This window comes from Pterocles gutturalis, unplaced genomic scaffold (assembly GCF_000699245.1).
Source record: "Pterocles gutturalis isolate BGI_N339 unplaced genomic scaffold, ASM69924v1 scaffold17573, whole genome shotgun sequence".
Taxonomy (NCBI): domain Eukaryota; kingdom Metazoa; phylum Chordata; class Aves; order Pterocliformes; family Pteroclidae; genus Pterocles; species Pterocles gutturalis.
In genome coordinates, this window is record NW_010120871.1 from 927 (window position 1) to 28,681 (window position 27,755).

Here is a 27,755-nt window from a genome sequence, read left to right on the forward strand (position 1 = left end):
TGCTCTTGGTTTTTTTAAGTGTATTTTGCTCAGGTTCCTTTCATAGATTTCTTTACTGCTAAAGGTTTTCTTTCTGCTGCGCATTTGACCAACTGTGGTTCTGGAACTTAATATGCCTAATCAGGATTGTTTGTGTGCAGCATTTCAATCCCAGATTCACTTCCCTTGGCTTGCATTTCTGTTGCATTGCTAATTTGGTTTTGTAGCTGAGCTGAAACCACTTAAAAGCATTTTCCTTGTCAGGGCCTGGAAGTGTAGTAAGCTCTGTAATCAATGAGAGGGGACTGAAATAATGAAAAGGGCTGTACGTGGAGCTTCACCAGCTGGAAGCTCTCTTACCCTGCTGCAGTATTTGCAGGATTTCAGTGTTTCCAGTGAAGCTGAGAGGGAAAGTGGAGGGGCTTTGGTGGAGCGTCCCTCAAACATAAGATGGAGGTTGAGTGGATTGAACATCAGTGGTGCTGTTTGGAAATTACAGAGGGAACTGAAGAAGTATGAAAAGCATAGATAATTAAAGATGTTCATATAGGGGCATTATATCTTTGCATATCTTCAAGCAAATCACTTTTGTGGCCATATTTCGATGTTCTTTGTGCTTGTAGATTTTCTGTAAAAATGTGATCTCTCTGTGCTTATTGATAATTCTGGTCCACTGCCTCTCCACTCAAAGAAGGGGAAAAAAGATTGTTTGGGACTCTGCCTCTCTCCCATGAGCTGAAAAAAAAATAAATCTAAAAACCTTGCTCATAAGCTGGCTGCAAAATGATTCAGCCTGACAGCTGAATTGAGACAGTGCCCCAGGGCAAGTTTTGTTGGAGAAGAGCCGGGCTGCTCCTGATGATGCTTTCTGCAACCCCAGCGTGGCCGGGGAGGGAGGGGGTTGGCTCTGGGCAACAGGGGCTGGGGCCAGTAATGCCACTGTTGGTTAGCACAGGAGGGGGAGATACAAACATGTTAGTCAAGCAGCAACTGGAAAGGGGGCTTCTTGCTCTGTTAAAATCATTAGTTCTCACAGTCATTAACAACTTGATTTTCTTTCCTTATTGGTATCAATCAGCTCATTTAAATTCACTCACCCCTATTTCCAATTAAGGATGTTAACAAATAAATTTTCCCCATTTGTATTCTCCAACCAAGCATTTGCTTTGATTGAAAGTCTCTAAACAATTTGCAAGAGATGACTCCGGGGGCTGGATTCTTGGAGCTCCCGGCAGTACCCAGACCTGCAGGTACCGCAGGAAGGGGATCAGGACCAGCGTGAGCTTAGAGAGAAGTGTGATGCTGCAGGTGGAACAAGCAGGATGTGGTGTTGCCACCCTTGGAAAATAATAGATGGCACTTCTGCGACTTTCATCAGTGCAGCTCAGAACAGTTCACAAGCAGTAATTATGTTTCAGGAAACCCTGGTGAGACAGGGAAGTACAATCACATACTTTGCAGCTGGACAGACTGAGTCACGCAGGTGTTACTTGGCCATGGTACAACAAGAAGGTAGTGGACAGTTTCAGGGGGAAAAAAAAAAAATCAAAGATTCCTAATTCTTAACCTGTTGTGCCTTGCTTCAAGCTCTGAAAATACTTTGCTGCTTGCAGTTAGCTGCTCCTGCAGCAATAAAAGCAAGAAGATCACCTTCTTGGCTGGCTTTACAGCCTCATTGCCGGGTACATGTTCATCTCAAGTCTGAGAGAGTGCTTAAGGCACAAAAATATTTAGATTCACCTTTTCTTTCTTTTGGGTCTTTGTGGTTCGGTTTCTGTGTTCCCGTTTTCCATCTGCAGAATGCCTCCCTTCTCTCAGACTGTTTTTGTGTCTTGGCCTGTTGGATGGGAAGATCTCCAAGGTGGAGGGTTTGTAATTTCTAACACTCTGGGCATTGCAGCAATCAAGGAATGACTTTCAAAGCCCTGCTTTCCCCCCATTGCAGTTAGAACGATGTTAAGCGTTTGGATTCCTTAAGTTCTCACCTGCTAAAATATTTTGAAGGCCATCAGTGTGTTCTGAAGGACATTTCGGTCTCTGCAGGTTGGGCAGAAGGGCGGTGCGATGTTAATGGAAACATACGGAGCTTCCTGAGGTGGCATTGATAGCAGGCAACGTGTTCGCTCCATTCTCTGGAGTGGCCCTTCGGCTGCATCCCTGAAGTGATTCTTTCTTCCCTCAGTCTGCCTCTGTCTTTTGGTTGGAGACTGGGATTTGCAGCAGAACAAAACATCAGACTTTAAAATGCCAGCTGTGCTTTATTTTAAATGCCACTGTCTTTCAAAGATATACTTTGGGAGCATATGGAGTCTGGTGTTTTCTCTCTAAGATGGTCCCTGCAGGTTGTAGATTCGAGTTTGTGATTCTGGTAGGATTTGTTTCTCCGGATTATGGTACAATGACTTGCAAGAAGTGGTGTTGGTGATTCTACTATGAAGAAAGGAGGTTTGGTTTTGTTTTAATTAGTAAAACCATAAGTCAAAATGTTTTATTGTGTTGACTAAAATATGCAGTCCTTTAAATGGGCTCCAAGAGGATTAATTTGTGTTTGATATCAGGAGAATACTGCTCCTTACTGTCCTTCTGTGCATGTGTATATATGTGTGTGTGTTTGGTTTTTTGACGTGCAGGACAGGAGAGGATTGGCAAAGACTCGCACTACGAGCAGGAGGGGAAGGTCCAGTTTGTGATCGACGCTGTGTATGCCATGGCGCACGCGCTGCACCACATGAACAAGGATCTCTGCGCCGACTATGCAGGCGTCTGCCCCGAGATGGAGCACGCGGGAGGCAAAAAGCTGCTTAAGTACATCCGCAGCGTTAACTTCAACGGTGAGCTGAGACCGCTTCTTCGGGAGCATATTGACCCATGGGACTTTTGTCTGTTTCATTTCACTTTTCTTTTTTTTCATTCAATGCAGATCAAGACTTTTTGTATTGTTTCACTGGAGTTTGTGGCAGAAGACCATGTTTGTTTAGTATCTATCTGAAAGCATCATGTTTTAGCCAAGGCAAATAGGCTACTACTGTCCAAAGACAGAAATCGCTGCTGCTATTTTAGGATACCTTCCAGAAGGCTGATTTCCTATGGGAGAAATAGCTGGGTAAAAGCCTAAGCTTGTCTCTGACTAAATATGCCTGTTGAAACCCCAGAAGTTTGTTAGCATAACACAGCATTTTTCCTCTTTATTTAAATTGGTCCCTGGACTTGACGAAAGCTAACTGTCTGAAATTCAGCCTAGCTGGATTCTCACATGAAGGGAGAGAAGGACTGGGTCCACTTGCAGAGCCAGAACTATGTGGTTTAGACAGAGTGGTTACTGCAACCTTCATTCCTCTAGTAAGAGTTCAGAGGAGAGACAGAACATCCTGAGCATGTGGGTGGGAGAATTTTATCTCATTGTCTGCTGCTCATTTATCCCCCGGTGCTTCCCAAGTGTGGCGGTGATGGTTGCAGTGCCAGCCCTCTGTTTCATACAGTACAACAGGCTTTCATGTATTTTTCTCTTCATTGCAGTGTATGAATATCAGCAAAATTTCCTTGCCTCTATATATTTTACTCTAATTTTATAAGCTTCATTAACAAACATTCACCTGCAACCAGCCCCAAGGCAGCAGCGCACATCGCTTACAGCAGGTAATGTTACAGCAGCCCGATGTTCTTTCCCCTCCATAAACCTTGTGAATGTGCTTGCCAGGTCCTACTGCTCCTGCCCTAGTTGTGTATAAGATGCACAGATTTAACCAGGCACCAAAAGTTAGACCTCCAAATCCGTATTGAGAACACATTTGGGGAAGTACTGAAAAAATACTCTTTTGGAATGTGGGAGGCAGCCAGGGCTGTCACTGCCTTGGAATTGGGGTCTGGGTAAGCTTCACGTTCTTGTTGGGCAGCACAGGGGGGTGTTCCCTGCTGCCATCTACTAATAAACATTCTTATTAATAAACTTAACAAAACCCACGCATAGCCAATAGGACCTGGGAGATTTAAAGGTAAGAACACAGATGGTATTTCATGGTCAAGCTCGGTCATTTGTGCCAAGGATATTTTTCCTTCCTGTATAAATCATCTTATAAACAGCAAGGTGAATATGAGGAGATTTTAATTTATTTCCTTGAAGTAAGTGGTGTGAACTACAGCCAGGAACAGATTTTGAGATGAATGGTCTGAGGAGGTATGGAGAGTTCTGCTCTCCTCATTTTGGAAGGTTAATTATAAAGGACAAAGCTCCTGTAGAAGCAGCACAGCATCCGTGTGCAGTGTTCCTCCTGGGCCATTTTAGCACTGGTAAGCAGCTCATACATGATCATCTCCAGACATCTTGCATATAAAGATTATGAACATTCATCTAATCATTTTAACAGAGCTGAGAAATAATTTATTAGAAACCAGGTGCCCAGCTGATGTAGCCTACTGTCTAGCTCCAATAATTGTTTTGCACCAACTTCGGTTTCCTTATTTCTGTTTCTTTGGTCAGCCTTTTAAAAGATTACTTTTTCCCTCTGTTTGTGTTTTATTTACACGGCCATATGGTGTTTTTCTTTGCTTATACACACGGAACTCATGTCCAGCACAGAGACTGAAGTGGTGGTTTGCTTTTTAGCATGGGAATGAGAATGGTGGCAAAACTGAGCTAGCTCTAAACCTTTTTAATTCCTCTTGGCTGTCCATGTGTAGGCATTTTCCATGGGAAAGAACCAATTCCTTTTAAGGTTCAGTATCCAAGGGCAGACTTTAGCTTTTTCTTGTAATATTCATAGTGAATAACTGCACGTGTTGGTGTGCCCAGGCTCCATGTTCAGCTGTGACCTTCCTGGAGCTCATTCTTCGAGCTATGGAACCGTGCTCTGAAGCCAGTTTCTTCTTGGTATGACGGGAAAGTAAATTCCCAGAACTGCTATGGGCTGGTTCAGTCTTCCCAGTGGCACAGGAGAAGCAGCTATCGTATAATTCGCCAAGTGGATGAAAAATGTGGAGGGATCAGGGAATGGAATAAGGAATAAGAGAGGCTTTGGCTGCTTTGGGTGGTCCATTCCTGTGGATAAAGCCTGGGAGCCCCTGGGACAGGGGTGCGGGTGCCTGCATGTTCCTTGGCCATCACATCATGGCTGGGAGGGCAGGGATGGAGGAGTGCACTGCTGGGCTTGTGTCAGCTGGCTTGTTTTTAGCCTTGTTCTTAACCTGCCCTTCCCTGAGTCACCAGTGCAGCCATGCAATTCCATCTCACGAAGGTTAGCCTTTGGAAAGCAATATTTAGCCAATGCTTAAAATCCTGTTCTCCCAGTCTTCTTGCCTAAATTTGTAGTAAAAACAGAAAGTAGAGGAGCAGGAGTGCTTTGTCCAAACTGCATGCCAGAGAGAAAAAAATTTGCCCATTTCCAAACATCCTGAGCCCGTGAGCTTGCGATCCTCTTTGCATGTAACAGATCTCCTTGTTACAGTGCAGTTGAAATAATCCTGTCTGTACCTGCTTTTGGAGTCTTTTCTTCCTTGAAAAGGTAATGACATTAATGCAGAAAGAGCTCAACCAATGCTTTAATGAAGAGAGACTGGATTTGTACTAGGAGCTCAGTATGAATTTTGATATCATCGCACTACCTTGAGAATAAAAAGGACCAAAATATGGAAAACTTAAAACCTCAAGTGCTCGTGCAGTGAGATTCTGAAAATCTCAAAGTGCGAAGTGGTTGTATTTTTGCCAGTGAAAAAGCTAAAGATTCTGTTCATACCAGCCCTTCAGGTCCTCAAACTGCAGTAAATGTGAGCTGAATAATAAAAAACCTTAACTAGCGCTCTGTCCTCCTGTTATTTTGTTTCGCATCTTCTGGTGATTAAGAGATTGAAATCCTACAGATTCAGTCAGATCGTGTATTTTTTTTTAATGCATCCTGCAGGTGAAAGTGTGTCATGTCCTCTCTGTGGCTGTGTTGTGAGAAGGCAGCTTATTTGTTGGGAACTGAAGATGAATTAAATTGTCATAGGCTCTGAATGAGCAAGAAGCTGCAGTCTAGAGGCTAACACTCAATTTCTGAAGTGCTTGCTGGGGCTGAGCAAAATTCTTGGAAATCTTAGGAGGAGGAAAATAAATCTTAAAGTATCAAAATGCAACTAAACAAACATATGTTTTAATAATTAGAAGATCAAGAAGTCAAATAACAAATAGGATCATTTTTGAAAACACTGTTTCTTCCCTGTAATGAGATTTTCGTGCATTACATTTTATAATTTTTATAAGTGCACAAAAGAACTGGAATTGCAAGTGGAGACTGAAATGCTGTAGCGATGTAAAACAGGACTGACGGGTCCCTACAGACTGATGGCACAGAAAGAGCACCAAAGCTTGCACCAGAGCCCACAAAAAGGTTAAAGAAGGCTTGCACTTAATAAGCAGATCATTGGCCGAGAGTCCAATTACTCCAACTTCAAAGTCAGGAAATGGGACACTTCTGCTTGACTTATGACCCGCGATTATCAGTTCTCTGCGTTGCTATAGATATCCGTCTTCCCTACAGATCCCAGACTTTTCACAACTTTTTTCTGTATAATTTTAATGCATAAATGGCAAAGCACCTGAAAATGGCAGCAGGTGCTTACTGCAGACTATCAAGTGTCCATATCCATACATGAGCTTGATGTCCCAAGGGACGGTGTCTTTAGAGACCTCCAGAGGTGACCCAGCAGACAGTGCTGTGTCGTGCTGTGTTGCTGTGGAGTCTGCAGCCCTGTAGCATCCAGGTGCATCCACTGGTTTTAAGGTTTATTTTAAATGTCAGTGTTTAAAAGCTGTCTGCATGCAGCTGTGCAAAGCAACAATTAGCAATAACCTACAAAAAAAAAATTTCTTGCTCCTGCAAAACCATAGACACGCTCTCATCTGCTTCTCCTCAGCCTCCAGAAGACTTCGAGGCAGCAAACTTTGCCTCAGTACTGGTGACTTTGACATGGCCATGGTGATGGTGTCTGCTCTCCATCTGCCTCCTGGCACGCAGACATGGACACTTCCTCATGTCTATGACAGCGTTCTGTCAGGATATTGGGAATGCACAAATGTCTGTGTTGCATTTTGGGAGCTCCTACCCTTTGAATTGTACTGTTTTGTCAGCTCTGACAAAACCAAGCTTAACTAATAATATACAGCCTTTTAAGAGTCGTGATTAGCTAAATCCCATTTACCATTTGTGCTGACTTTTCGAAGGAGCCTAGGAATTACGGCTATTTCTTCCTATTCGCTTTAAGTGTTTTCACTGTAAGTGTATTCTGGCTACATTAATCTGTAATGACAATTAAATATCTGCCTAGTGCTCATAAGGAACCACTAAGGGGAGATTTCAGTGGAAGATTTTCTGTTTCAGCCTTTGAACTAAATCTGTATCTGATCTTGGAGGACTGTAGGATAGACAGGAAACAATTTACCAGGACTAGAATGGAAACTATGCTAATTCACTCCTTCAAATCTCTTTTGACTCACTGGAATTCAATGAAGAATGGGAATCATGAAGAAAACCATAATCTTAAAGTTCAATGCTACAACAGGAGAGATTTTTCATTGCTTTAGGGAACAAAAAGTTACGCAGGAGGAGGAAGCTTTGAATATAGATATGCTAGAGTATTGTCATAATCTTCAATCTTGACACAATGTTACTCTACCCTACTGAAACCTATTTTAATATGTCTTGGAATAAATGTCACCCTTGAAGTTTTCACCTGGAGATTTGAGGAATTGCAACACAGCTTTGAATTCTCCCCTAAGAGAGGGTTCACATCTAATGCCATGGTAATTAAAATGCAGATGTTCTGGTGAGAACTCGCCTGAGGATCAGGAATCGTCCGTGCCGTCGCTCGGTTGTCGGTGCAGCTCCAGGCTGCCAGCTGGCTTTGCCCAGCACCAGGCGCAAAGGAAGGGCTGGGGGGGATATCCTCGTCTTGTTGCTTGCCCTGTGCTTCTTTACTCGTGTTGGTCACCTTAGTATATGGCAAATAAAGTCAAATCGGGATTCTGATCCTGAACTGTTCCTGACCGAGATACTTTCCATCCTGTGTCAGTGTCATAGAGTCTAAATAAGGGAGTACACAACGAACAGTCTTCTATAGCTTAGTCTGTTCTTTTCCGTCCCAACTGCATGCTGATTACGGGAATAAGAACATATTGTGGAGGAGGAAGCTATTTCTGGATGCTAGTCAAGATTCACTAGACCTGGACTGACTTCTGACAGCAGTATCTCTCAGAAGCAGATGGAACATTTTCTGGGGGAAAAAAAAAATCATTTAGAGCTCCATTCACAGGAGTGATTTTCACTGAAGAACTCCCTGAGGAAAGAGAGATGGGAGAGAGGCTGGAGGGCAGGAAGAAAAACCTTCTGATATTTCTTGCTTTGTGCAAAGCTAGAGTGAAGTTAAGGCTGATCTAGTTTTGCTTTGTTTTATTTTTAGTCAGTAGGTTTGAGCAGCAATAATTAATCACTGGATGAGTGCTAAGATGATGCCACTGTGTCCTGAAGTCTCTGCTTCAGATGGCTGGAGCGATAGATGACCTTTGCCTGAAATGTGTTGCTAGTCCCAAAGCTCTCAACCATGACTAAATAAAACAGATACTGTAAAGATTTGGCTTTTGTTGGTTGTTTGGTTGGATTTTGTCTTGTTTTCTTCCCCCAGGCAGTGCTGGCACTCCAGTGATGTTCAACAAAAATGGTGATGCACCGGGGCGCTACGACATCTTCCAGTACCACACCACCAACACCAGCACCCCGGGCTACCGCCTTGTCGGCCAGTGGACAGATGACCTCCAGCTCAACGTGAGTCCATTTTATTCTTTGCTTGCACTTTTTTGTCAGGTACAGTCACTAAATGTGGTGTTTTGGTTTTTTTTATCCTGCAAAAGTTAATAGGATCATTAAAATTTCTTTGCAGCTACATAATGGTTTTTTGTGGGTTTTTTTTGTCTGTTGTCTTCTATTCTGTCCTGCAACCTTTTCTCTGTACTCTGTGTATCAAAACTCATCACACTAATAGAGGCATTAGGTGATCATGCGAATTTTATTACTTTTGTGTGTCTGAAGTCCCTAGTTGCCAACTTGGAAACTGAAGCAGTAATGCGTTGTGGTTTGAAACCGATGGGCTTTCATTTGCAGATGCTCTTCAGTTTTTCTAGTTATATTCTTCAGTTTTTCTAGTTTTAGGAAAGCTGAAACTAAATGTTTTTTGAGTGACTCAGTTTTCCGGTGTTACTTTTAAGCACATAGCAAAGATATCCATATGAATGAGATGGCTTTTTGTAATGATGCCTAAAGAAAAACAAGTAAGTAAGAGCAGGTGATCAAAGTCCCCCAAGAGACTTTGATGTTTCCCAGATGAAAAAAACATGGCTGGTGGCTGAGAAAGCTGGAGACTCTGGTGTCAGCTTCATCTGTAGGAGGATGGTCTGGGACAAGTCTCTAGAGATCTGGGCTCAGGCTTCCTGCTTGACTTTGTGCAAGTTGCTGGAGCCTTAGACACGTGGAGAAATAGGGACGGTTTAACCTTCTAGTTATTTGACTCCTTGTAGATGGTTATTAAGGCACAAAGACAGTGTTTTCAGTTCAGTTTGACTGCTCTTCAGTAACAGAGCCTGAATAAAATCAAGGTATTCTGGAAATGAGATTCTTGAGATTGTACCAGCTCCCTTTCCTTGCCTTGTCCATCCTTGGTGTGCTCTGGCTCCTTTCCTACCTCTGCTGCTGGATTCCCATGGAAAATAGGGCACAGGGTGAAAGGGAAGGCTCTGTGAGAGTGGTCCAGTCCCGACACACCCTCAGGAGGTGGCCAGAACATTGCTGGCGTGCTGTGTGTGGTCACAGCAACTGTGGCTTGTGCCTCAGCGTAAGGCTTGCTGTGCTTGGGGGATGAGACCCATCAATTGCCACCGTTCCACCCATGCAGCTCCTGGTGCAAGCTGTGGGCTGCCTTGGCAGATCAAAACGCCATCGTTTGGAGTGTAACCGAATGTAGGATCCTTTCTATTTTTAATGTTTTTATGTCTTTTGTTAAATAAAGTAATTAATGTGGCTTACCAAGGGCCCGCTCTTTGAGACTGACCACACTATTTTACTCTTCTGAAATTTCAGCTGATTTTGATGTGCTGTATACTCTTTCAGTGTTTTTCAACTTTTTATATTCTATTTAAGGAAAACTATATTAACTTGCAATTTACAGTTCTTTTAGCAAAAAAAATTAATATTTCATTAAGTAAATACTTCTTTATATAAACTACACATCCTGATTCATTAAAATTTAAAGCTAAATTAATGGAACTTCATTTGTAATCCTGTTGCTGTGTTAAATGTTTCCATAAAAAGCACACTTTCCTCACCCTTGTATCCTCACGGCTACAGGGTTATATCAGGAGCTGAGATTCTCTCAGTAACTTCCCTTCTACTGACTTATGGGTCCCAGTTTCTCACACAGGATTAGCATTGCTGTGATTGTTCCTGTTTTTCTTTTCCTACAGTAATAAAGAAAATTGTGGAGTTTAGAGAAGTCAAGGATACCCTAAAATAACCAACCAAATTAATAGCTACTATTAAATATATCACAGGGAAAACTGCCAAAGGCTGTGATTTGTCTTCAGTAATTATTGTGGAGATAAGACTTCAGGATCTACCTCCCTAGTTCTTATTTCTTTAATACGAACACAAGAGGATGTTTGGTGGGAGCACTAATTTTAATTTAGAAAATGTTAAAGTGATGCTTCATTTCCAAGAGACTTGTCGTCTTGGGCAGTCTGGTTTAGTTCTGTGCTTCTGAATTTCCTCAGTTACAAAAGAGTAAAGTTGTTCTACCTTATTATGCGGGCCGTAATGGTAAGGACACTGCAGATCACAAAGGCAGTAGGTCAATAAATACCTAAGACCATCGTAGGTGAGTAAATATTTTCTTCTTTATCATTGTCCTCATTCAAAGAAGGAGCAAGAACATTTTGCCATTTTATTTCCCTGACAACAGTGCTACTGTTCAGTCTGTCATCAGACTCATCTGCATTGGTACCTGCCACCTTTCCATTCACAGCATTTTGGAGTGAGAGACAGAAGTATGGAGGGCACAGGGCTGATTAATCTTGATAGCAGTATCAGATTTTTTCATGTAAAGTTACACAATAACTTCTCTTTGCATTTCTCTTTCTATTGCATAAGGCAGTAGATAGACTGGGGAGATCTTTAACATGTTTGCAAGTCTTAAAATATGCTGTACCAGTTTGGGGTTGTTTTTGTTGTCATGAGTTTATAAAACTGGTTTTACAATATGTCTGAGACTTTGTATTTCTCTCAATCCTGATTTCTTCTCCACATCTTTATCTCGCCTTTGCTTTTCTGTATCTGGTAGAAGTGTTCAGCAAAGGCAGATGTCTGCTCCCTGAGCACACGGGAGCCAGACTCTGCTCTCCCTGTAGCACGTTTGTATGTGGAGTGTCTCCTCTGAGCGCAGTTGACTCACCCTGGATTTACATTTCTATATCTGAGGTCAGAATTTGGTCAGTAACCAAGAAGATATTTTATGGATCTTCAATGCAGCAAACTTGGGACGTGATAAAGGTTTTACATAAGGACAGTGTAATCACCAAATTTTCTTTTGCTTGCTTGATGTCAAGCAACCTAGCTTTGCCTAGTAATCAATGCATGATTTAGTAACAATTTTGGCTGTATTTCACAAATATCTAGGCAAGGATAAAATGAGCAGATGTCTAATTTTAAATGGCTTGGCCAGTATTCCATGAAAAACTGTTGCAAGGCTTTGTTCTCCCTGCAGTGAAGTTGTGATTACAAGCTGCCCACCCACCTCCCATAAGAGGTCATGGAAGAGCACCCCCTGCCTCGCTCTCTTTTATGAAGGTCGTGTCAAGCTCTGTCAGCCCCTTTTTGGCCCCCTGCATGCAGATTTAGTATGCTATATTTATAGTTCACGTCCTCCTGCAATTTTAAATGCTTTGTCTTGAATTTGAGGATCAGCAATTTGCCCAGCTGCATCCCCAGTGAAATCCTGTATTGTGACCCCAGAGCCTGTTGAATACCAAAGATGCACCTAGTGCAACTAGACAATAAAACTATTGACCACAGTAATAGTAGCATCTGAAGTCAGGATTGTATGTTACTGTGCTAGTGTTGAGGGTACGCTCATGTATTACAAGGCAGTTGCATCGTTATGAGAACTCTTTTGACTGTACTTAGCTTTAATGTGTTTCAAAAGCCAAAAGTGCTAGTGGTGAAAAGGAGGAAACCTACCATGGGGAAAGGGGGGTGTGTCATGTACCAGCTGGTTTTTGGTTGTTTTGCTTTTCAAATGGGTAACTTTTTTTTTTCCACTTTAGCAATAACCAGATCTCTAATGCTTGTGCCGTTCCAGCAATAGGAAATAGTGAGGATGATTCTGTGGGTTGAGCATGAATGCAGAGTGGCCAGGAGACACAAGTTCTGTTTTCATACTTTGTCTTTCACTTAGAATTTTAGAAAGGAAATTAACTCTTCGTGCTCTGTTTTACCCCATGTATACCGTACATCCAATAATAATAGACATCTTCTTGATGTGTGTGCCTTTGTCAGTCTCAGTAAAGCACTTTGAGGTTGCTCAACAGGAGGCACTGTAGGAATGCAAGGAACTGGCTGACCAGCTCTGGTATGTTCCTGGCTTCTATGAATGCAACTGCTCATGCTTTGAGGTGCCTGAAAAAAATCAGAAACTCATCTCTCCTGGAGGAACTGGTGTGCCTGAAGGAGAAAGAAATGGATCGCTCCTAGAGGAACTTCAGGTTCTCATGGGAAATCTGGCGATATTGCTTCACTTTCTCTATATAGAGTTAACTCATCAGGTCCCGGGTTTATTATGTTTTCACATCCAGACATGTGCAAGCATCCCCGAACTGTCAAAATCCAAAAAATTAAGAGAACAATCCCTGTGAAATTGTTGAGTCTTATTTTTCCAGGGATTTGTTTTCTGTGTACCTTATCACAGCAGCATTCTCCATCACGTACCCTGTGACACCTTCCCATAGTTTTCTCCACAATTTCCCTGCAGTGCCTGAACTCCCTTCCCACACCCCTGCATCATTTGCTGCGCAAGCAACAGCCTGTATCATGGCTGCCTTTGAATTACCCAGTTGCCAACTTGTTGGCTGGCTGGCTGAACCAAAAGGGTGAGAGATGCTCAGTGTTGGTGGATCTTTCTTTTAACTGTCCACTGAATTTCCCAGCCCTGCAGACACATCCTTCAGAAATCTCTGCTTATAGCAAATGTGCTTCAAATTGGCCAGCAAGTTCAAAAGATATTCGAAAGGAAGTTGGTCCAGACAGATGGATGGGCAGGCACAATGTGCGTATGTTCCATTTCCTTCAAATTTTTTTCTAAAATGGTAGCAAAATTTGGAAATTTCCAATGATTATGCAGAATGATAAGTAAAGCAAAGCTAGTCTTGCTCTTAACATTTCTTGTTAAAAGAAGTGTTGCCCAGTAAGTAGACCACTGTTGGATTTGGACAAGTAGGCATCCCAGCTCAATCTCCTGTATTGCTGAAGTTACCAGCAGATTTGCATTTGACTGAAAAGCCAGAGTTTTGTCCTTTTCTTCTATCTCTACCCTGTTTTCCTATTTCATACTGACAAGCTTTGGGGGGGTCATTAAAAGGCTGAGCCCATTTAGAGTTTCAGTTTGAGTGGCTTGGTCCTGATTTGGATGTGTCAGCACTGCCAAGGCTGAGCCATGAGTAGGCTGGAGAGACCTGTCCGGACTCCAGCGTACAGACACAAGCTGCTTTCTGTGATCTCGTAACAAATGCACTGTTGCAGTACCAAGATCCTGCGTAATGGACTGGGGGTCTTGACTGAATGCCAGAAAGGAAGCTCTCCATGGGGAAGTGCTCTCTCCTCGCAGTGCTGGACGTGATGCTCTGTTTCACCTTCACTCTCATTTTGGTGAGTAGTGAGATGGTTACAGGAAACCTGTTTATTTGCCATTAGAGAGGGATATCTTCCTAGAGCAAGTTAATGGGTTGGGTTTTTTTCAGTTTGATTGTCTAATTAATGCTGTACTTCTAGCCTATTAGTGTCCACATAGGGTGCATGATGTTGTTTTAATTGCATTGGCATCTCCCAACTGGTCAAGTGCGCTCTTCCAGCTCAGTGTTGTGGCTCATAAAGGTGCTACTGGGCACTCGGGTACCCATCAGATGCTGCAGCACATTTTCAGGATGGCTGAGAAAGGTGTATCCTTGACTGATAAAGAGCAGTGGTGAAAAACATGATGTCCTGTCCATTATTGCACTGTAGAGATTTCAGGTAGCTCTCACTCAAAACATGTTTCCCTTCCAAAGCATCAGGCAGCTTTAACTGTAAGCTCCAGATAAAATTAAAACATTTCTCTAACTAATTTGTTTGCAAAAAGAAACAAATACATATTAAAGATGCATAAACATACTGTGTGCAGAGATAAACAAAAGAATTGGTATTGTTTTATGGATGCACCCTGGAATTGTCAATTGTTCAGTCGCATGAAGCGATGTTACACTGGAAACACGACCGCTGGTTAAACGGAGCCTTCTGCAGGCAGCATTGGGAAGGCTGGCTGCTTAGCAATTCCTTACGCTTTTATTAATTTCCTCCAGCAATAAGGGATATATTGCTGCAATCTTTCTAAACAAGTGCTTAGAAGAGTAATAGTATTGATAATTATCAATATGGTTCCATAAACACGTACATTACATAGATCCCACTCCGCTTATAAATCCTGGCTCATGTTATACAGTGCGAGGAAATCGCTCTGTACTTACTAATAACTCCTTCCTCCTTGGGGAAATAGCTGTATTATGTTGTTTTCTTCGCTGTAGGTTTGGGCCAGTATTTTAGAGGAAAAATGGAAAAAAGTCTTGCTTTTAAAAAAGTAACATTCCTGTGCCTCAGAGTCTCTGGTCTTGGAGCAAACAGAGAGTGCGTCTGGCTTGGGGTCAGCTTTGACCCCACCGAAGACAGGGAGCCATCGCTGTCCCTGATGGCAGCAGGGAGGGTTTCAAAGCAAGCTGTTGACAAAGATGCAACGTCCACGCTGCAATTTTTTTTCCCCCCCACCAGTAGACATATATTAAGTACATTTGTAGTTTTGTCTGTGCAGTTTGTGCAGATCCTGCACATTTCAGCACCTACTGAATCTGTTGGGGCTCAGACTAATCTATTGACGTGCCATAAACATCTCTGTGATAGAATTTGTCAATAAATGTTTAGCACAGCAAGCTAATGAAAAGAGAAATTAAATGTCTAACCTTCTGGCAGGAGACCTGTACGTACCTGACTTTTTTTTGGTAAAATATCCAGAATGGCAATTGTGTCTGAGCAAGTATTCAGTAAAGTTTTGATGCTCAGAAATATTCTGCCAACAGATGGTATTTTTCTGAAATAGTATGTTCAAATTTATTTCCCTTCCTTGTTTTTTGGTTTTGTCGTTGGGTTTTGTTTTTGTTGTGTGTGTTGTTTTTTTTTTTTCCTTTGGAGTAGAGCATATTCAGAGCAGATGGATTTTTTTTTTCCCCAATATTTTGCAGCAAAAGGTAAATCTTTCTAGAGTATATGGAAATTTCAGTTCATTGCAAGCCTGGGATTTCCCCAGCTTCTGGTGGAAGGAGAGCCAAAGGGCACATATCTGGCCAAGTAAAAGTTTTTTGCTTCAAATAGCAAGGGATAAGAGAATTTCACCACAATGACCATAGGGTTATTTTGGGGATTTTTTAGATGCTTTTAAAATAATGTATTTTGAAGTATTTATCTGAAATTTAAAAATAGAAATTTGGCATCTCCCAACTTGGAAAATTCCAGCTTAAACAGTTTCATTTTAGTGAAGTTGCGTACGACTGAAAGCACAATTATTGATAGCATTGTCAGCTCTAGCTTCTCTATGCATGTAATGTATAACCACAAAACCCCTATTTGCAAATATATATACAAACTGTGTGTTTACATGCCCTTATATTTGTAGAGATGGATGGATGTATATAAATGCGCAGACCTTTGCAATATGTAATCCTTAAGATTTCTGTTGGTTTGCAACATCTGAGTAAGCTCAAAATCATGGTTCAAATATTACGTCAAGGCAGATAAAAATTGGTATCAATTTCCTTTCTCATTGCAGTTATTGTCACATAAATTGGCCCTTGTACTGTCATTTCCTATTCCTATTATAGGCTGTAATGAGTATCTAGTACAAAGATAACACGTCTCTATTACAACCTGGAGCCTGAAGTCTTGCGAGCTGATGGGTTGACAGGAGTATGCATTATTCAGGTGTTAGACAGTCTCATTAAACAAATTCAGCAAATGAGGTCGAGGTGTTACTTAAAATTAAGATTTTAAGTACTAAGCATGATTGGTATGTTTTGTTTTCATATGTCAGTGCAGAACCTTGAGCTTTCAGCTGATGCACCACTTGTTGAAAATTGCCACCGTTTACATTTTTAATGAAATTGGCTAAACCCGTAGATTTAATTAGCTGCACATTACAGCATGTTGGCATACATGGAGATGTAGTTGTATCCAGAAGTAACTGGGTTTCTGATAGCTGAAAAAATATGAATTATTTTAGCTGCTATTGCCTCATTGACATTTTTGGCAAGAAACTTCATCCAGGCTGTTCTTTCCAGTGGAAATTCTGCTCAGCCCGTGCTGCTCCTGGTGAACTGCAGATGCTGCTGTCTATGTCCAAGTCCAATGGTATTTCTTAACTTCTTGGGGCACTCTTTGGAAATGTTATTCTGCCCTAAAATAACTAGTTTTATGGTTCATTAGAAAGTTCTGGGCTGCTTCTTCAGGTGTTTACACCCCACTGAGATGAATTAGACCTACCTGAAGCCCCTCTCCCCCTGGCACTGTTACTGACACTGCATCTCCTGCTCCCCTGGCCCTGGTCCTGTATCTCCACTGGCTTTTCAGTGTCCCATCAGTCCCCAGGTGACATGCAAGAACAGTCGCACTCGTGCGGCCATGGGTGTCTGGATTTATGGGAGTTAATTCACAGCATAAATGCTGAGAAACGTAAAGTCCTTCTGAAAAGGTGTAGAACCTCTTTCCAAAGCTCTTTGCCATAGCTGGGCGCTTCTGAGCTCAGCCTCCATTACACCATCAGCCAAATTGTATGCAGACTAGTTAGAAATTTAAAGGTGAATAATTACATCAGAGTGTAACTAAAATACATCCCAGTTACATGTTTTGGCTAGCGAGTTACTGAGCCCAACATGTCAATAGCTATGTTGTATACTATAATAATAGATGTTATTTATTTTGCTCTGTCATTCTGTAATCTTTCATTGCTCATGTCAGCCATGACCGGCATGAACACCTTTAATTATCTTAACTTGCAGAATTAACTTTCAGCCAACTGGAAGGGAATTTTTCACACCACTGGCCCGCTGAATGACCATATGCTAATTCCTTTAGTCCTCCATCAGGTCTCCAGAACGCGTGCTAACAGGCAGCAGGGCTGAAATCACGTAGGTCCTGCTCCCAGGCTGTGATTACAGCCTGATTTGGTAAGTGCTCTTGGAATAAAATCCATGTGGTTTGGAGTACTGCAGGTGGTTTTGATGCATTAGGTTTAGAAATGGCTGCTGTAAATAATCTTTATTCAGATAATGGCACAACCTCAAAATACATGATTGTAACCATGTGAATCAAGCAGCACATCTTCTGTACCACAGAAAAGAGCTAAACAAATCATTGCAAATAATCCATAAAGGCAGATAATCCCACTTGTACCTATGCTTTCTTTGAAAAAAAATCTCATGTAGCACATATTGTAATCTGAAGAATCTCAGAGTGTGTCTCCAAGTGTCCTTCAAAGCACTTGTGCCAAACATTTATGACGTCGTGCCAAATTAAACCAGAAAATCTCAGGAGCAGCATGATGTTGGCTGCATTAACATCTGCGTGTATGCAACAGAAAGCTGAGGGTTTTGTAACTCTGGCAAATCATTTGCACGTGGCTGAGCAGCTGGTACATGGGTGGTCGTCCTGCACAATCGTCTGGCAGCACTGTCTTGTATGAAGGGAAGCAGAAATCCAACCAGGGTGGCATTTTTTTGCTGTGGGGAAATTAACTTAGAGAATTGGAACATTAGGAAGCTTTGATGAGGTTGGGTGTGAAGAGTGTAGCGGAACCATCCAAGTGAACAAGTACCTGCAGCCCTCAGTCACCACCATCTGCAGAAATAGAAAATAATTCACAAAGAGAAGAGCCAGAGCAGTGCGGACCCCTCTCCTGTCTGTTATTTGCTGTGCTTGAAAATTACGAAAACTGCATTTTTTTAAAAAAGGAAGGTTATTCAGTCAGTTGAGGTTTCTGTATAGATTTTCACTATATAAAAAGAGGAAGGCAATAGTTAAATCTCACACTTCACTCTGAAAACAAGCTCAGACTTGGAATTAAAGATGTGAAATGTCATTTCCTCTTTGTTATTGATCCATTTTGCTTAGGCAGTAATGTATACCGCGCGAGCTGTGCTACCTTAGGCAAAGCAAAGTGAATTAAACTATATCAGCTTTTGGCAACTCTGAGCATCGGTATAATTTTCCTCCAGGTCTGAGAATGTCACAAGGTAAAATGTTTGTAGGGATATAAATGCTAAGAGAAACCAGGCTGAGAGAATATCTAAGATGAATTACGCATCTTTTCAAAGATAGGGAAAAAGCAGAAACGTCAGGAGCTCATAAAAGCTATAATGGAAAAAAAATTACATAGCAGAACACTTGGTGACTTCAGAATTTGCTTCATCATATGTTGTTCTCTTAAATGTCCATGAACCCATAGGCAGGCAGACTTATGCTCTGCGAATGAGTAACGTGAGAAATAGAAGGTCAAAAAATAAATCACTGTGGTTTTAAAATAGGCGATATTTTTGCTCCTACACATCACTTAAATCCTTTTTTGCAAACCTAATGCATTTTTGTCAGCAAATATATTCAAGAGCAAATACTTTGTTGGGATATTTTATGGATAATTAACAGGTTTGGTTGCTTTTGGCAGGAGTAATAATGTCAGTTTGTGTGCTATTGAGGGTGTAATATTCTTTTTTTAATACCTGAAAATGGAAAGATGCTTCTCAATGACAGATGTGCTTTGTTGTGTTTGGAGAAGTTCACCCAGCTGTGCAGAAAAAAACACCACTTATGTGCAGCAAAGCTGTTCTGCTCCCTGAGCAGCTCCTCGGTGAGCAGAAGGCAGGACACGACAAACAGACGATCCAACAGCACATGAATCCAACAGCACGTGAGGCCTTGGTTATTTTGCAAATATCCGTCAGGTGATCCAGTAGAAAACTCAGGTTTCTAGTTAGATCCGCTGTGGTCTTTAGCTGTGGTTTTTCCAGGCTTTTCCATCATCTCCCCAGTTTCAGTCCAGCAGGACTCCCTACAACTCCTGCTGTGAAGCTGCAGCATCGGTTGGCTCCAACTGCACGTTTCAGCAGCGTTCGTCACCCTCGGTCACAGTGGAAGGAGGGCTGCTTTCTGGAGGGGATGATCTCCACAGATTGAGATGCTGTAGCACCTTTTACGTTTGCATCTCATCCTTGCCCTGGCAAAGGCAGTTTGACAGCCAATATTCTCTCCGTTGAAGTCTGTGGGTCGCAGGCTGAAAGTGCACAGAGTCGCACAGGAGGCAACGGCCAGCCAAGGCTGCCCCTGGAAAAAAAGGGAGGAGTACCAGTGAAATAGTAATTGATTTTCTGCTTCTGGATCACGCATTTAACTTTTGTCTTTCCCTTTGCAAAATAAGGGTAATCTTTTGTCGTGGAGGTGGTGGGTAGCAGCGTGGAGGTTTGTGTCTAGCGAGCTCAGCAGGGCAGCGCCGAGATGTTCGTCACGCATCTTTCTTTGACACCTCCTTTCTTATCTAACTTGTATTTCTTCTTGCAGTTTGCCTGGTGTGGCAGGAGGGATTTGTTTCATACCCCTATCTCTGTGACTCGTGAGTGCTTGGTGTTCCCCTCCTGGAGGTGGCCAGTGGGGACATACAGGGATGGGCATGGGTGGAGCATGCAGGTAGCACCAGTGGGGGCTCAGGGGCTGGTCCTTAACCTCTTCTAGCAACATCCTCCAGGGAGATGCAAATCAACAGTGCATCCTGTCACAGGGAGCAAAAAAAGTATTATTATTGTGCTAGTATGCAGAGGACAAATGCAGTACACATGGTTTCTGGTGAGACGTTCACATTTCAAGAATTGAGGCACACTTTCCAGGTGCAAAACCTGGCAGTCGAACAGCAGGATTAACAGCTTTTGGGCTTTACCTGCCTGAGATTTCAGTTCAGTAGATCCTCAGCAGGTGTGGGTTGGCATCTTCCGGTCACACCAGTAGTCCTGTGACCATTAACAGCAGCCAAAGTCTTGCTTGTTTGCATCCATTTTTATTTATCGAATTTGCATGTAAGTTTTTTCAGTGTATTGTATTAACAGCTATGGGAACTGTTGGCTTAAAGCTACTTTTGCAGGTTCAAAACATAATCCAGCTGTGTTTTGCAAAATTAAATTTTGCTCCCATACAGATGCAAGTGCCAAGGATAGTAGAGTAGAAATTATGATGATTGCATAATGCTCTGCCTGTTTGCTTTAGCGACGAGAAAGAAATCCCATAAAGGGTATTTAAAAAGCTCTGCACACATCAGGACCATGTGAACAGTCCTTAGAGTTTCCAACATTTAAGCAAAGCATAAAGGTTCCTGACAGAGAACATGTATTGAGTGGGTCAAAAATAATCAGTTTTTAAATGTCCCTGAATGCTGATTTCTGTAGAAAATTGACGTGGTTTGCAGCAAGACTATAATATCGGATGGATAGCGTGCATTTTAATGTGTCTCAAGCTAATCGTTCCCATGATAGGCAATAATGGCCCTAAATAAACAACTGAAAAGGGCCTTGGGCCTTTAACCTGCTCTTAAAATAGATTGGGAAGCCTTTATTTGCTTTGTTTTCCTTTGTTATTTGTTTCTTCTTCCACTGATCTGAAAATGTACATTTTATACAAAAATGTTGTGCTAAATGATTCCCATGAAACAACCTTGCTTACTTGTTACTTGCACCTTTTGATGGTCGGGAGGGATGTGTATTTGACCATTAAAAGTGGCATTCTAGCATCTGACTCCCAATGGTAACCATCATTAGATGTTTTATTCCATTCTTGCAGTGCCTGTCCTTTGGATAGGCTGGGGAAGGGTAGTACAGGCTTAAACCTCCCATTGCAAAAGCAGTTCTTGGGTTCCTGTTCCTTTTCATTTCAAAAATACAACTGGAAAAGGTGGCACAGGCTTTTCTCCTCCAACACTGTTACATGAGGTTTGAGTTCATTCAGGATGTGGGAGCTTTATGCATGGCCCCCCCTCCCCCTGGGGGCAAATCCCACCTCCCTGCTCCCTGACCTGCCCTGGGAGTGGGGGGCTCCAGGATGCTCCCCGCAATTTTAATGGATGCAATACCCTGTTCAGGGGAAGGAGTGGGGAGGACAATTCACTGCACTGGAAGGAGGGTGTGCAGCTGGTAGTATGTCTTGCAGTGAAATATTTAGGGCTCAACCGGAGGGACTAAGATACCAGTTCCGGTCTGTCTTTTACTTTTCAAAGAGATGGAAAGGGGCAGGACGGATGGCAAAGTGTTGCGTTATTATTCCTTTAGTATGCAATAATGTGATGAGGCACAAAATTCCCTAGCTTTGCAAGGTTAATTAAAAAAAAAACCCTCTAATTTTTTTTTGCAGAATTTTAGTGGAATTTCAACGAGTCCAATACCGTTATTGTTTTAGGTAAGGTGTGATTGGATGGCCAATATTAATTTAAATATTAAATCCATGGAATGATCTTCATTTTCAGCCTCTGTTGCTGGGTTTTTCCATGCCGTCCGTCTAGCTGCTGCAACATGCCAGTTCTGTGCAGACTACACCAGTGTCCCACACAGCTTTTGGAGCAGAATCAGCTGCTGAGACACCGCCCATCACCACCACATCACCTTCCTCTTCCTCTCCCTGCCAGGTTTCAGCACGACGTGACTGCAGCATTGATGGAAGACAGGTTCTCAGTGCAGTATAATTAAAGTCCCATCAGGCAACCCTAATTTTCTGTGTACCATCTATGGTTCTTTCAGGGACCGATTGACTGAGTATAACCTGAGCAAGATAATTTAATAGTATTAATAACGCTGCAGCAATCCAATTAGGGTCTAAATGAGTTTGGTACTGAGTTTCACTCGGAATTTTGTATTTCTTTCATCTTGCTTCCCCGGCCTGTGTGTCATTATGCCATGCACGCTAGACATGATGAGAAAATTACTGTACCATTGTTGCTGATTCTTTAAAAAGGGAAAACTGGGACCAAATAATTTGACTATCAAATACTGGTCTTTGAATCAGCTTGGGAATTAGTAGGATAAATAAACTAAAGCATTTTGAGTTGGCAGGCACTTCAAGATAAATGCTATCCAAATTACACACATGCCATTTGGTACATCTCTGGTTATTACCCTTTCCATTTTGAAAGTAATATATCAGATTTGGCAGATGTATTCGTTTTTCATTATCGTAAATAACTGGGAAAAAAAAGTTATTAGCTTATAAGCAGAGATAAACAAACATAAAGGGCTAATCCTTTTCTCAAAGCTTGGGTAAGGTCAGCTCGTGGCTATACCATGAAAAATAACTCAGTGAAGGAGTTTTCAGGAGAAAAATCAGAATTCCTGGATTTGCTTCTAGATGTGCCATTGTCATCCAGGCTTATTATTTAGGCCTTAGACTTGCGAATTGCTGAGCACTATGAACCTGTTAGAGACAAGCATTTGAACATTTGATTTCAGCTGCTTCAATGGTAAGGAACTGCTCTGCCCTAAAGTTGAGCTATATTTTAAGTGCTTTGGTACTTTGCATTGTGGGTTTGTTGTCGTCCTGCACAACGAAACCTTTCCATCTGGATGCTGTCGGACAGGCACCGAGCAAGTACAGAAGCACAGATAGGTGGGAAGTCCTAGTGGAGTCAGTGGGCCCATGCTAAAAACCGCATGCTGATGGCTTTGGCCTCTCATCTCATGATACCGTGACTTTATTCTACCTGATAGCTTCCTTTGTCCTATTTATCATGTACTTCTGCATTCGTGTAGCACTCTGAGATCTTCAGATGGAAAACAGCGTGAGAGTCAGCTAGAGCATTTTAGCCTTCTCTGCTAGGAGTAGTACAAAGGGTAACCTTACCTAATTGTGCACTGTAAAGGTAATTCTTATTTATATTCTAGCTGCAGCATGGGTATACTTGAAATAAGATACATACAAACATGTCAAATCATCCCAAAAAGCAGAAGAAACTAAAGATCTGAAGCACCTTTGGCTGAAGGGAACTTTGTGAAGGCTCCTTCCACCAGAGTAGTAGAATATTAAGCTATTTTTCTTATATAAGTATGTAACTGGGCCACCTCCCTTTGACATGAAATCTTTCATCTTTTCTCTTTCTGTTTTGTATCGCCATGTATGAGAGTCCTGTTGTGATCAGACCATTCCCATTGAGATCCTGGTGTCTGATGTGCGCGGGATGGTCGGGGCACAACACAGTGCTGGTGCTGCATCTCTCTAATGGTGCTGAGTGCTGGGCAGACCCAGAGGCGGGTGAAGTAGCAGTGCCGTGGTCATTTGGGCACAGTGACGTGTTGTGGATGTGAAGGAGCGTGTTCCTCACTGCAGACTGCTCTTGTTCATCAGAGGTGCCAGGCTGCCCTTTCAGCTGGGTGAAGATCGTGACACTCCGGGACAAGCCAGTTTATGCCAAAAGCATTAAATGCTTTCGAGAGGGCTGTCCAGGCTGTGATTTCCATTGGTTCATTGTCCCAGTTAGTAGCCAGTCAAGCTGTAAATTGCTCCTTTAATTAAGCAGAATTTTGTCTCCTTATATATGACAAGAGAAACATCAGGAGTTGGCAGAAGCGCAGGTTATGAGTGGGATGAGCGGACGTTTTTTCAGACTGAAATTGTGGCTTATGAGTTCTGCTGGTGACACCTCCTCAGAGCTTTGCCAAGGGCACAACCATCCTCCTGGGCCCGGCTGATGAAAAGATACAGCTTTGTAAAACGGCTTGATATTGTTTAATGGGCTGCTTTACGTAATTTCCCATGAGGAGGTGTAGGCATGTCTGCTCTAAATACCTCTGAGTTGAAATCCTCATTAGTGCGGTCACTAATCAGGAAGAAACGTGCCCACTTTTCAGGAACATAACCAGTGGCAAGACATCACTATTTTTGACCCACATCCTACAGTTATGACTTAGCAAGTTTGTTTGTAAAGGTGAACGGAGTCAGTATGTGTAGAAGGTGTTTGCACATAGCTCTTGTTTTGAGTGCTGCATGTGCTTCATGCCTTACGGCTGCTCAGGCACAGCACTTATCATCTTCCTTGTATAATCAGCTTTCAGACACCGCTCTGAGTGAAGGCTATTGTATCACTTATTAGTAAAAAATGTCTGATGCTTTCAGTTCTGTCTGTCACTGCCAATCTTAAATCATTGAACTTCCCTCTCTATAGATATCTCTGAGAAGAATACTTTTTTGAAAGATTTGCAAAACGTATTGTCAAAAATACCTACCTGCTTCTGAGATTCAATCTAGAAAACAAATAGTTTTTATGAGTAATGTTAAAGTGCAGGTCTGAATCAAGGATGGATGCAGACCTTCATGGCAAGGAGATGCCTTTGGTTGTGGCCATTAAAATCCATCTTCATCAGGCCAAGCGTGGAGGATTTCAAAAAATTGTGCTTTCTGTGTACTCAGCAGAGAGTTTCTTTTGACAAGTCTCACAGAGCATCCTAGTGAGGGCGGTCCTGGCTCAGGGGGATGCCAGAAATGCGGGAATTGAACCAAGAAAGAGCTGAACCTTCCTGGGAGGGGGGTCAGGAACCCAATAAATGGATTTGCAGGACTTCTGACTGGCAGACATAAGCATTGGCAGGTTACCTGTCTGTGGTCTGTACAGTATGAACCAGTAGCTGAACTGAAACCAAGTTATTATTTTTCATAACCCTTTGCACCGCATTAGTTAGATCTTCCCAAAAAAAAAAAAAAAAAAAAAAGATTTAACAGTGGCACTTTTTCAGGTAAATTCTCCCTCATAGCTGTGTCTCCTGAGTAACCTGCTGGTGATTTCAAGGTGATCCGTAGTATAACTAAACACCGAACCATCATTCCTCATGGAAGGAAAGCTCCAGTTGAAATCAGTGGGAGTGTCGCTTGATTCAGACACTCTGGGCTGGGCCCACAGCGAGCTGCTGTTTTCCCCATATGAAGCTGAAATCTGAAGTGAGAATATCCTCTTAATGCCATGCAATAGGTTTTCCTCCCCACCCCACCCCAACAACAGCTGACTTTAGAGCACCCTTTGAAAAAAGCCATAAAATCAGATAATTGACACTACCCAGGTTTGCACTGTGCTAGGTTGTAGCGGGAATTGAAGGAAAGCACTCGGAGATCCAACTTTCCCCTAAAAAATTCTGGTTTTGGTTGAGGGGTGAAAAATGTCAGCAGCAGAATAAACAGCAATAGACAGGACTGGCTGCTTTAATTTTCAAATGAATCCATGATATTGTGGAATTAAGCCCAGCGTGTAGGAGTGGCAGTGCTGCTCCCCATGCGGGAGATGTTCTTTTCTGCATGTCAGATATTAAGGGCGCCATGAGCTTAGCCTATTTTGTGAAGTATCGAAGACAACCATTAGACTGGATTCTCTTTTTGACCAATTTAACGAGACGTGCTGGGAACGAAACGTTGGGCACAACACAAAGGGCAGCAGCAAGAACCCCCAAACGCCCTGACATTCCATCCCTGGCCTGGGACTGATCACAGATACTCTCGTTCTAAGCCATTTAAGGATGAAAAAATGTCTTAGATTACCTCTTCTTTCAGAACATAGATTTGCTCCAACCTATCAACTGAAATAGAGAAGAATTGTATATTATAAATGCACATTTGGAAGTACATGCTCTTTTTTAATTAAAAGAATTATGCAGGGATGCAGGATGAATACTGAAGATGCATAGTCCATCCCCTTCCGTTAGGGAGAAGACAACACGAAGCTGTACTCTGATATAAAAGCATTAAAATAATTAATTTTCAGTTTTATTGTGTGTCAACAGAAATATATGATAATAAGCATTTTTGCAAAAATTGTAGATTAAGCATTTTTCTCTACATCAGTGTTGTGCTAAAAATGTCCTTGGTTTAATGTAGAACAAATAGCCTTCGGATCTCATTAGAGATGTTATTGCAAGGGCTCAGTGTAACTTGCTGCTGGTGTCCTTAAAGCAGGTAAGATTGGTAAAAAATGATGACAAATATTAAATGGAAGAAAACATAAGATCAGGCAAGGGAAGAGAAAAATGGATGAGGTTTATATGTAGGTTAAGAAGTGCTTATTATGAGATCACCAGAAAGCAGGGTACAGTGTAGGAACAAAAGTGATGTTTTTAGTTGAAGTTTAAATCATCTTTAATTTAATGTGTTAAACAAAGTGTGATGCAGATACAATGCAGATTTTTATACCTGTACCCAAATACCAACTGTCCTTTACGTGGCAAGAACCAGTGCCAGGAGCATTTTTACCCATGATGGGTAATGTACAGCTGAACATTCAGTGCAAGGAGAGCAGAGTGGCAGGAAGCCTCTCCCCAGTGCAGGTATAAAAGGTGTCAAAATGAAATTAGACTTTTCTTACTAGAGGAAAATACAGACAGACAACTGACCTCCAGTATTTCAGTTTAAGCCTCCCTCAGTCACCCTGTGAAACGCTGGTATGGCACTGGGGGGTGCAAACCCAGGCAGCAGCCTCGGGGTGGTCCAGCAGCACCCCTGTGCAGGGTGCCAGGCTTCACCCCATGGAGCAGCCCCCTCCTCTCCCACAGGAGCCAATGTGGGAGCCAGTCCCTCATCTCTCAAAAGCTTCATGGAAAGGTATTTTCTGCACGTGTCTGTACAGCACTTTGCACTGCAGGATCCCTGCCCACACTGGGGCTTCCCAGGAGCTGCCACTACATTAATGAGGGGAAAAAAATCCGAGCTGTGCAGTTCCTGGGTGAGACTCATGCTAGGGGCGTTTTGCTCGTTAACAGGTGTCTGAATTGGCGGGTGCAAAGATGAGGGTCTGGCATTCTGAGAATGCCGTCATGATTTCTTGACAATGTTTCTGATAAGCACTGACAATGAAAAATTGCAAGTTTTTTGTCTGAAAGACTTTGAGAAGTGACGGGTTTCCATCACCTTCAATTAGAAAGCTGTGGTTTGCTTATCCTGTATGTGGTTATGGTCAGGATGCCATCTGTTCCCGCAGCAGTTGCTGTTACATCAGGGCAGAAACAAGGGCAGCAGTAGGAGAAACCAGAGGAAAAAAAATATGTAAGGATCTTTAGCTGCTGTTCATGAAAAGGATAGATTGAAGGGATTTAAGGTAATTAATACAGTGGAACAAGAAAACTTAAGAGATTTTGCTTTTCCTCTAAAGTAGCTTTATTTTGAAGCATCCCAAGACAACTGAAAACACTTGCTAGCACAAACCACGTCAGCTGTGGCATCAGGAGCTGATGCTCCAGCTTGCTGGTAAAGTTCCTGTGGAACTGCACTGAAAGCAGGGGGAAAATAGCTGTGAGGAGGCAGGGGGGAGCTGCAGGGCTGAGGAGCAGATTTCGGGCACATTGCAGGGCACAGGGGGGCTGGGACAATGCCGGGGCTGCGACACCCTTGTGCTGGTGGGGATGCTCCTGCAACAGCTGG

At 42.4% G+C, this 27,755-nt stretch overlaps 1 protein-coding gene across 1 annotated transcript in view; it reads left to right on the forward strand.

The window, feature by feature from the left end:
- Positions 1-2,609: 2,609 nt before the first annotated feature.
- The window catches only part of LOC104464371 (metabotropic glutamate receptor 7), a gene marked incomplete at its 5' end in the record, with an annotated part of 72,750 nt that continues 47,604 nt past the window's right edge, over positions 2,610-27,755 (forward strand). Inside the window, 2 exons of the mRNA XM_010077053.1 lie at positions 2,610-2,810; positions 8,632-8,771. Coding sequence (XP_010075355.1) covers positions 2,610-2,810; positions 8,632-8,771 — 341 coding nt within the window. The remainder of the gene's footprint in view (positions 2,811-8,631; positions 8,772-27,755) is intronic.